Consider the following 11,266-nt stretch of genomic DNA (forward strand, 5'->3'; position numbering starts at 1 on the left):
GTGGTAAAATGCTTACGTAAATATCGATTCTAACATGAAATATAAGAGCGAATAAAGCTCCAGCCTTAAAAACGCATTGCTCTATGTCATGGGTGTGGCATGCGCTAACCAATTATATTCTCTTTGTTTAATTTATTTGCGAGGACGATTACATCTGGGCACTTAAGCAAATAATGATTGTTTATCTAGACAGAACATTGGGTCTATTGTCATTTTCACTGACAGTAAAATTGACATTGATGGCTTTAAACCCACTGATTATATCTCAAGGAAATAATCTGTTTTGCATACTGATTATGGACGTCCTGACAAAGCAATTTTTTAAATGACGAAAGACTGGAAGAATGCTACATAATTTGATGAGAGCTGTACCACTGCCACAAAAAAATCGAATAGAATTTGATGCTTATCAAGATGCTATCAACGAGACTGTCTATGTAAACTTGCAATTCACCTGTACGGTCCTCACAGGTAACTTCATCCTTGCGTGGGCCAAAACTAAAGCGATTTTTTTCTGGGCAAGTAGCTACATCTCGCGATGAATGTGAACATGCAACCTTGAAAAACCGACGCAGTTACAATGGGAGACTTGGCAATAGTTTATCAGAAATTGGTTGTAGCAGCTATACAGCAGCGCTAAAGAATTAGTCAAGCGTCGCATACGATCATTTCCGCTTTTTTCGGTACATTACAGTCACTTATTATGCTAGCAACCCGAAAATGTCCGTGCGACAAAGGCCTACCGTATCCTACGCATTGCTACGTGCTGCCACATGCACACTGCTGCGGTGCCCCTTCCTGTTATCCATCATCGCGCACCGTATCTTCGTACGCTGTCCCATTCATTTTGAGCCAGTGACCTAAGTCACCTCGTAGTGCATCTGTGACGCTTTTCCACCGTGTAGGGAGTCGCTTCATATCATCTTGTGTTACCTGAATGATGTTCTTCGAGTCCATCGCTATATTAGCCAGAGCATCAGCCGTTTTATTAAAATGTCGAAGATGATGTCTCAATGTGGCCACATTTAATCTATATGCGCTTGTTCTACATTGTCCGTATAAGTCTTGTAAATGCCGAGCCTTTAGCTCCTTCCTCCTCCTCATTTTATCCAATAGGAGATTGCTGTCACCTACCACGTGGAGACCATTCCAGTTCACGCCGAACCTTCCTTAGTCCAAACAATAGGCCCTTGTACAAAGTCACGTTGTTTGTTGTGGCGGCTGCGGCAATTAAAAGGCTGCCCATCCAAAGGATGGCCGGCGGTTGGCGTCGAAGCCGCCCACAACCATGATAGAGTAAGCGGCCCCGAGACTTGGATTCTTCCACGCTCCCCCATCAAAAATAGTATCGTATACTCTCCGGTATTTTCACCAAACGGGATGTGTGTCGCACCCCATGGCGTCAGTGAAGCTTGCACGTACAACCCATTCTGCACTACAGACCGCTGCGTCCAATGTCTTTGTCAGGACAATTTTTCGGAGCGTTAAGCGACCTTGATGTAAACGGCCTCTTAGAAGCGCAGTTGCTCGGCATATCGAGTTTTCCAGCGTCGCATCGTTGCTTCTGCATCTGCGGTTCCAGAATGCTTGGAGGGTATTTAGAACGCAAAGTCGCCAGTGACCAGCTATACATCTCAAATTGCGTGCCTCCGACATATTCCAATAGAGTTGCTGCAGCGCCTGCCATATTCCAGGTGGTAATATTGGCAATCTGAAACCAAATGGGGCGGGAATCGGAAGCCACCAATTGCAGTCCGAGTCTTGTCCACCTCCTCAGAAAGTCAATTACTAAATTACAGTAATTAGACCCAGCACTCGGGTGTGGTGCACATTTGTGACCAACCCTTGTGTATGTGATGCACATGGATGCATTAACATTAGGAGGGATGACGACTAGCGTCATCCGTTACGCGAGGTGCCCTGGCTGCGCTGCAACCCCACCAAAAATGCGCCTTGGTGATCCCGATATCTCGACACTCCGGCAGTGGGCAACCTACAACCGATCGAGCATTATCAGGTGTAGAGAACGCCCATACCTTTATGCGGTACAACAACTGAATCTCCCACACCGTTGCACCTGTGATGGTACAAATGTCTGTCCAGTCGACGTCGTCCAGTCCTGCCGCTATATGGGTATCGTCGACCACCCACACTTTCTCGCGGTTAGACACTCCCAATAATTCGATGCTCCGTTCGCATGAGCGCACCGCATCTTTGTAATATTGTCTCGTGTGCGTTGTAGCCCTTTTCCGTCGCCTCATTTCAACAAGTCTATGCAAGACTGGGTGTGGACCAGCCGTCTTTATTTTGGACTACTGTTCTGTCCACTTCTGAAGGAGAATTTTCGCCGCCATCCCTGAGATATTAAGAACACATGATGTGACACCCCAAACTAGACTTGTAGGCACATGTTGATCTACATGAAAATCGAAGCTGGCGACCTTGTTGGCATGCCCTCCTGTCCAACCTGACCCTCCGTATTTCCCAAGCACAGAGCATCCTGCTGTCCAAATCGATTTGCCTGCTGTGAAACCCGTAATTCTTCTCCCATTTGTGCCCAGCGTGTGCTTCAGCGGTTCACCTGCGTGCTTCTTACCGTTATGCAGTAAAACATCGCCAACAAGTAAATTCGTCTTTGTCGCTGTTGATCCCCAGCGAGACACTGTCACCGCAGCTAGTGCCAAGAGCTCAGCTAGTGCCAAGAGCTCGGCTCGTAAGTTTGGATGGGATGTTAGTCCGGCTACTATTTCCGACATCCATGTAGTATGTCGAGTGTTCGATCTGCCAAATACGCCATGCTAAACACAGTTGTTAATGTACTTTACCATGAGTAGGACCGTTCGTTAGATTGGCCATGCATGTCTTCCGATGTTTGAGATTTTCGCTAGAATAACTGCCGACGCCACCACCGCTCTTTAGTAAGATCATAAACGGCTTGTAACTGGCAAGTTGAACCCGAGTCTTCAGTTGGTTCAGCGCAAGGCTCCAGGGATGTAGAGACCCGTACGTGCTTCCGACCTGCAGCACGAGATATCTCACGAAAGTCGAAGCAGGCTATAGTGTTATCTGCCATATCCAGTTAATGTTCGCTGACAGTCCGTCCCGATGCAGCGCCATCGCCATGGTTTTATCAACGTTCAATAAAAGACCGGACTCAGCGCCAATCGCATGCAAGATCTGTAGCGCCCTTGTGATTTGACTCGGTATTATCAGGTAAAGTGCAGTGTCATCTGCGTAACCTTTTACTTTTAAGGTTGTCGTCATTGGATATTATGAGATCCCTATACCCTGTATATCGGGAACTTGATCTATTTTTTGGTACAGTGGCTCTTGTGCTAGTATGAAGAGCATTGGAGCCAGAAGGTATCCTTGTCGAATTCTTTGTGCGACAGAAACTTCGCTCGACCTCAAACTGTTGACTAAGAATTGACCACTCGTGCCGGTATGCAATGCCCAAATGACCTTGACGAGGTGAGACGGATACCCGTGGCGCCTCAGCACTGCTAAAAACATTCCTATCGAGCGTATCATATGCCTTCGCGAAGCCGAGCAATTTCACTACGAAATCACGCAGTTCCGGAGAATGAGGTACTGCTGCTTGAGCCGCCATGAAGTAATCGAGATCTGAGTGAAAGTCACAAATCCGTGTTGATGCGGGTGAATTCGACTGGTCAGTGTCCGCCGAAACGCCGTTGCAATCACCCTTACGAACAGCTTAAAATCTGTGCTCAGAAGTGGCAGGGGCTTTAGTTGAGCGGATTACTGCTGTCTACCCGTCTTCTTGAGACATAATACGTAGGTTTACAGAAATGAGCGTGGACCGACAGCTTCGTTGTTCCATCTTCTGAAAAGATGAAGCATCAAAGGTATGAGCTGCGGAATGTATCGGATATACCAATCGTAGCCAAGTCGACATGGGGTACACGCTTTCCCGGGCTTACATCCCTTAAAAGCAGCCGCAATGTTATCCGTTGTAAGAAGTGTCTGTGTTTCCAGTACACTTACATCATCGTAGGTCCTGCTTGCATCTATTCGACCACCTTTGTTTGTCCTGTCCTGGTTGCTGAGCCTTGCAGAATGGGGGTCCATGCATCAGCCAAGGTCTCTGCTTTTCATTTATTTTCCGTTGTGGTTGACCCTCCGTAGGGCGTAGAGTACGGATGACGCTAGCAACAAAATGACAGGACATACGCTTAAACATTGACTTCGTCGTCTGCCTTCTTCTCCACGTATGTGACCCTGTATAATTTGCGCTGTCTGGACCGTAATCAGTTTCGCTTTGTCTCCGAGATTTTCTGCAGCAGATCAGTGTAGCCTTTGCCCTACAGTTCGCCTCTTCCTCCCTGTCCTATTTTGTGCAGGAATGGCCTTCAAGTTCCTCTGCTGCTCATTACGTCGGTACCATCGTTTAATTTCTTGCGATATGTGTGTGTTTTTGCTTTTCTTGACTGCTTTCTTGTGCACAACAATACCACGTACTATTTCGTGTTGTACAATGTCCAAGCATCTGCTGCTATCTCTGCATTGTACAATGTCCAAGCATCTGCTGCTGCCTCTGCATTGTAATCATTACCAGTCAGCTCGAACTCAAACTTAGCTAGCTCGGTGCTGACATGTATTTCCACTCTCATTGCTGCAAAAGCTGTGCGGGGAAGACTTGCGGCTGTCGTTTGATGCGCACCGGATTATCCGGATTAGGGAGATGTTGAAATACTCCCTTGTGATCTCCATACAGAAGGTTTCTATCGACGGTATATTTTGATGCGCTCTAATACAATGCATCTCGAGGCCGGCTCGCAAGTCGGGTCTTTTTTGCGGAGTTATAGGACGATATCTCACAAAATGTGCTGCCCGTGTGGCGCTACAAGGAGAAATTGACGGCCATTTAGTGGTATTATGCAACGGTTACGCCGCAGTTGAGAAGGCGGCCGGAGAGGACTTCTTCTCCGAGCAGGCCAGTCTAAACTTTCCGTCGGATGCACACCTGTATGTTGGGGGTGACTTCAATAGTACCCTGTACCCGATTCATGACCAATATTTCCGGCCAGCAGCTCGTACCCATGATTCGCCCGCACTCCGCAGGCTTTTGGTTAAATGGGGAGGAAGAGAGTCTATTCAACAGTGCATGCCGGAAGGCTTAGACGCAAGGACTTTCAAGACCGATACCATACGTATTCGAATTCACTGATTGGGGTATATTGCGCGACGATTCGTTTTGTTAAGTGGTATGTGAGTTACACAGCACGTTTCTGGGTTACTGCTACGGAAATGGATACATACAGACTTCAATGGTAAAGTAATAAAGTACGCCCTGCGCACGCTAGCTCTTTAAAGACAGACCTGGAGTGCAGCAGTAGTCCAACTCCTCCTGTCAGCGCCGCAGCTGCCCAATAAAAAAGTGTCGGACATCCTTGACCAGACCGATACCACCATCGTGCTGCGTGTCGCCGAGTTATTTCCGTTATATCTTGTTCATTGACATGTGTTTCCTGAAGAAACAGCACGTCGAATTGTCCATGGCTATGCTGGCATTTGAATGAAGCAAGCCAATATTCATTGTCCCGATCCGACGTTCCAAAACCTCGAACATTTTGGGTTAACATTCCCGTTGTCCTCTCACCCGCATGTAATGGGGACTTGATGCAGTGCCACTGACGACTAGTGTCGTCTTTTTCTCTTCTCCTGAGCTTGGCTCGTGTTGTACCTCGGAAATTGTCGAACTCTCGTCTAATCGTAGATTCCCGTACCAGTTGGGTCTGGAGCGGAAAAAAATCTTAGAGAGGGTTGATCCGGTCTTTCCTGAGCTGGATCGGTCGAGCCTCGTTTATTTACCGCTGGTTGCCTCCGCATCCGAAAACGCGTCACCGCTGCATGGTTATCTAGTACGCCCCCGACAAGTAATAGCGTTACCTTACTCCAATTGCCGTTACGGATGATGCCATCACACAAATTCACTATGGTGGAGTACTGTTTGTACCATACACCTAAGGAAGATCCCTGTGCCCGCTCCACGTAGTGCTGCACCAATCACGTACTACATAAGACTCTGTGAATAATAGGCCAGTCTTGTACGGGTATTTGAGGTGGGTTAGACTGTAGGAGAGAGGAATCCACATACCATCCCTAGCTATTTCCAGTTCGCTGCGCAAGTAGCATGCTCAATTGCAACCTCACGTGATTCCTCCTCGCAGCTTTTCAACCACGATTGACAAAGCGTTCTAGCCCTGTCATTGCTTTTGTGGCGGAGCTACCTCGCTCCTAAAGTCAGAGGAAGACTTTTAGACTCAGAGAGTCTTTTAGTTCTATTGAGCCAATAAATTTATCAACTCAGGGAGTCGTACGAGCTATAAAAGCTTAATGAATCCTAGTTCAAGGGATTCAGGGGTTCGTAGAACCAAGTGGCAACTAGTGCCCAAAAGGATACACGTTAAAAAGGCTTCTAATTCTTACAGATCAATGCGCAAGCCTTAGGAAGGCACATAATGCTTTAAGATCAAAAGGGAGACTGCACATTACTTAATTATTTAAATCTAAAAAAACCTTGCCCTCACTAATTTAAAATAGATTTCGGCCGCCATAGCCATCTATACCTCCGGTGAAACGGCGAGAACGCCAGAGGAGATCGGTGCTCGCGACGCTCTTCATGAGCGATACCTTACGCCAAAGGTAATGACGCGAAGTCAGTATCTGACGCGTTTACGTGATCAAGCCCGTGGAGCTTCGGTGACCTCAATGAGGGAAATTGTTTTTTTTCCAAACGAAACAAGAAGTGAAAACGAAGTCTCATTTGAGAACCAGGTTCACCGAGCCCGCCGCCTCCGTAATATTTGGAATATCAGAGTCTGCGGATGTGGCTAATTTTCGTTTGGAACGGAAGCTTCGCTTCGATTTCGCCAAGCTTAAGGCCAAAGGCCAGTTATGTTCGGCGATTATGCCACAAAATGAGGAAAGGTCTAGTCGATATTTCAGTGCTTCGTTTGACCGTACAACCATGGATCGAAGCCGCACTGAGGCTATAGATCCACCTAACTTCACGTCTAGCGGCCAGAAGTGTCGTTTGACGCGAGTTGACGCTGAGCTTGGCGCTCAAAAACGTCAACGGCGGACGGGCAATATTGTCGAAGAGGTACCTCAAACTCCGAAGAGTTTTCAGAAGAGGGGCACTCTAGCCACTTCACCAGAAACTAGTATTGGTTACGACGACGTCGCTTAAAGAGTTTCTTCACATGAAACTGAAGATTTTCTCGCGCATCAAGCAGCGATGGAGGGGCCGAAATTAAGGTGGAGACATTTGATGCTCTGAAGCACGATGGTGCAACTTCTTTGTGAAGTCCTTGCTCGGGTTGAGAGCTCTTTCGAGGCGGTTCAGAATTGTCTTTCGCTGCTGGCGCATCAACAACCTCGTTTGGAGGGCCAGCTGGTCACCCTGGTGAGGATGCAACAATCTGCGGCACGACCGCCTGTCTCGGCGCAAGCGCCTTTAAGTCCACTTGGGAAGGGACCCGATATGGCTTAAGCAAGCACACGTAAAACACTTGGTGTTCCCGCAGCTTGCTAGGAAGGTTTAGCGTGTAAGCTAGACCCTTCTTGGCCACGACCGGAAATGGTCCAATAAAGCGCACGCGCGAGTTGGTCTTGAAGACCGCGGAAACCAAGTTAGTAGGTAGGTTTTAAGGGTTTATTAAAACTCGGTCTCCGATCATATAAGAATATATACAGCTTCTGCCTTTGGCATCTGCTTCTTATTTTTTCTTGTCTCGGCTATCAGCCATCGTGTCCCTTACATGTCTTAAGACACTAAATCGCGTCGCGAAAATCTCGCTTACTTGTTTCCGAATGGTAACGGGGCTGATATCAGCAAGCCTATCGGCTAATTCTCTCCCACCAAGCCCTGAGCCACGCAATGAAATCGGTAACGGAACGCGTGGGTGGGTGAGACCGTTGACGTAGAACGGAGTATAGATGCATGTACAGCGTTTTTCAACGCAAATTCTACCGCTGGGAGCACTGAAATCCAGCGTTTTGGCGTCTGTGCACACACGCCGCGTGAAACATCTTCAATGACGCGATTGACACGTTCAGTTTGACCATCGGTCTGCGGATGGTCCGCGGTGGACATGTCCAATCTGGTGCCAGGCACTCGGAAAATTGATTTCCAGAATTTACCCTCGAAACGGGGGTCGCGATCAGAGACAAATGCCACTGGCAAACCATGTTGTCGAAACACGCGATCGATAAACAGCTTAGCTGTATTCTCTCCATCAATGGAATCCGGCACGGCCGCTAAGTGAGCCATTGCGCTCAGTCGGTCAACAAAGACCACTATACCCGGAGTTACCGGCTGAATCTTTCGGTAGACCGATAACAAAATCTATACTAATGGACTCCCAGCAACCTATGGGAACGGGAAGACTCGCCAGTGGCGCAGCAGCATGCGCTTAGGTTTAACCCGTTGGTAAGTTTCGCATGTGTGAACATATGTGCTGACCAATTTATAAAGTTCAGGCCACCAATAACTCTGGCTTACAGAGCCGTAGGTCTTTTCTCTACCGAGATGGCCACCAAGGACAGTATCGTGTGCCTCATAGAGGATTCGGTACTTCAAATCCTCATCATGAGAAACAGCGACGCGAAGGATCCACAGCGTACGTGCACTTGAGGAAAAGGTCTTTATCTTTAGAAAATCGAAGTAACATTGCACGCAAACGTGCTGACAAATTTGAAACCCTAGTCAGAATTTTTTAGAGCTCGTAGCAGAGCTAAATACTTGGAACCCTAGTCAGAATTTTTTAGAGCTCGTAGCAGAGCTAAATACTGTTCATCCTTGATTTAAGCCGAACGAATAATGTCAGTTATAGGCGACACAATAGTCGTTAAGTGCTGTTCATCCTTGATTTAAGCCGAACGGATAATGTCAGTAATAGGCGACACAATAGTCGTTAAGTGAGAGAGCTGATAATCCGGCCTGCGTGATAACGCATCGGCCAAAGCATTCTGCTTGCCAGGATTATACTTCACCTCGAAGTTGGACTCGGCAAAATAAGATAGCCATCGGGCCATTCTCTGTGAGAGATGGGGCAACTTAGTCGCCGTGCGTAATGACGCGTGATCGTATTTATCACAAACGGCTTAGAGCCGACCAGATGAACTCTGAATTTGCCGTGAGCATACTTCACAGCAAGTAACTCTTTGTCATGAACTGGGCAGTTCTTTTTCGAGCAGTTTTAAGCTGTCTAGACTCGAACGGAATAACAAGTTCTCACCCTTCAACATCTGTTTCTAACAGAGCACTGTCAATGGCAAAATCTGAAGCGTCACAGACGATACTGAAAGGCCAATTTGGATGTGGAAGTGCCATGATCGGGGCATGGATAAAACTATCCTTAACCGCTTAAAAAGCATTATGTTCTGTGCTAGTCCAGCACCATTCTGTATCCTTGGTAAAGAAATTAGATGATGGCCTAGCCATAACAGCGTAATTTTTGCTGTATTTGTGTAAATAATTGGCGAGACCCAACCACTTACGCAAATCCTTTTGGTTGTAGGGACCAGCCAATCTACTATGGCTTTTACCTTAGCAAGGTCCGATCTAAGCCTCGCTTCCTAATATAGCACCCTAAGAAATAAATTCTTCTGCGCCAAAAATGCATTTAGATGCATTGGCATACAATTTAGTTGTACGCATACACTCGAGCACTGCTCGCAAATGGTCTAAATGGTTTTCTGTATCCGACCGACCCTGCTCCGCACGACTATGGACACAAATGTCAAATAATAAGTCTGTGCATAACCTCGATGAGGGCGGAACAGTTGCGTCACTAGACGTTGAATGTTGCCGAGGCGTTGGGAAGCCCTTGTGGCATAACCAACCACTCCTAACTGCTGTAAGCGGGATCTCGCAAGAACAGTTGATAGCAACCATCGAAGTTCACTGTACATTGTACATCTCACCATATTGTTCTGAAGAACATCCTTTCTATGAGCGGGGGTTTGTGCTGGTATAGTGGCAGCATTAAGCTAATTATAAGCATGTACAATGCGCCATTTACCATTGTGGCTTTTTGACACAAAAGGTCGTTGTCGAATGTGGAGATTTGCTCTCTCGTACCATTGCAGCCTCGTGCTTAGCACGGAATAAATCGTCAATGACGTCACACTGTTCCCTTGGCAAAGGCCACTGTCGTGACACAGTATTTGGTTCCCGGAACCAAGTCAATTACATGACGGACACCTCTATCCGGAGGTAAAATAGATGGTGGGTTGGTACATTACACATCTTGGAATTCCTTAATCAAGGAATAAAATGGATCCGTAGGATTTTAAGGATCGATGACCCACTTCGCGCACTTAGTGCAGCTTTTGTGTCATCCAGGACAGCTTCGTCCAGAAGTGACAATGAGTTTAATTCAGAAATAGGTCAAATGACCATCATATCAAATAAGTCGCCAGCTTGTAAGGCTCGGCTGCACTCATCGATAGACATTTCGTCCAGCTCTAAAAGAGCAAGTAACGAAAGGATTGCCGCAAGGCTAACTTTTTCCTCGATGTTGCCGGTTACACCATTTAGAAGCGTATGTAATTGAATACTCTTATCACTTTGTGAGGGTGTACACGCTTCGTGTCCATCCTGTCTTGGAGTGGAGACAATACACCTCTTAGAGGCCGGGACATTCACGCCCCCGGATTTTTCCAGCCTGTATTGATTCTATACCAGAGATGGTGTCTAATTCGACACCCGACAGGGAGTTAAGTAACTCAATTTCCTTTACCAGCGAACGTTTACGTGTCGCTTCACGTTCATCAGATGGGTTTGACACAGAATACCCTGGCGAACCGAAAGTTGTGTCATTATTGACACTCAGTATGGTGCCACCTCGGCCGAACACACTCGGTGGACTTAGACGTGTCACTCCACGTATTTCAGAGATTTACACCCTTGGTGACTCGGCCTTAGGCCAGCAATGCGTTCAGCATTCAGTGAATCGTTCTCACAACAAGTGTCACTCGACGGAGTACGTGCCGTTTCACTTCCTTCTTCTAAGTCGGGCTCAATATTTATGTTTTCAACATTGAAGTTTGTTAGCTCAGACATTCCAATGTCTAAAACACTGACAGACTCAGTCAATGATCCGCACCAATAGCGCTTTTGTTGGCTAGCAAAGCTCGGTTCATGACTCTCCAAAACTTCACTAAGAACATTGCGCGTGGCAATGGCGCCTAAGGTCTGAAACCTCCAATCGTTCCATAGCTCATGGCGTTCAAGCCA

The 11,266-nt window shown here is 47.0% G+C and overlaps 1 protein-coding gene across 1 annotated transcript; it reads right to left on the bottom strand.

Moving 5' to 3' along the window:
- Window positions 1-2,312: 2,312 nt before the first annotated feature.
- Window positions 2,313-2,756, bottom strand: CCR75_000304 (uncharacterized protein; the record flags this gene model as incomplete). The annotated part of the gene is made up of 1 exon (XM_067958412.1): window positions 2,313-2,756. The coding sequence occupies one exon, from the start codon at window positions 2,754-2,756 to the stop codon at window positions 2,313-2,315; it is 444 nt and encodes a 147-aa protein (XP_067818041.1).
- Between the last annotated feature and the right edge of the window lie 8,510 nt (window positions 2,757-11,266).

This window comes from Bremia lactucae, linkage group LG6 (assembly GCF_004359215.1).
Source record: "Bremia lactucae strain SF5 linkage group LG6, whole genome shotgun sequence".
In the NCBI taxonomy this organism is placed as follows: Eukaryota; Oomycota; class Peronosporomycetes; order Peronosporales; family Peronosporaceae; genus Bremia; species Bremia lactucae.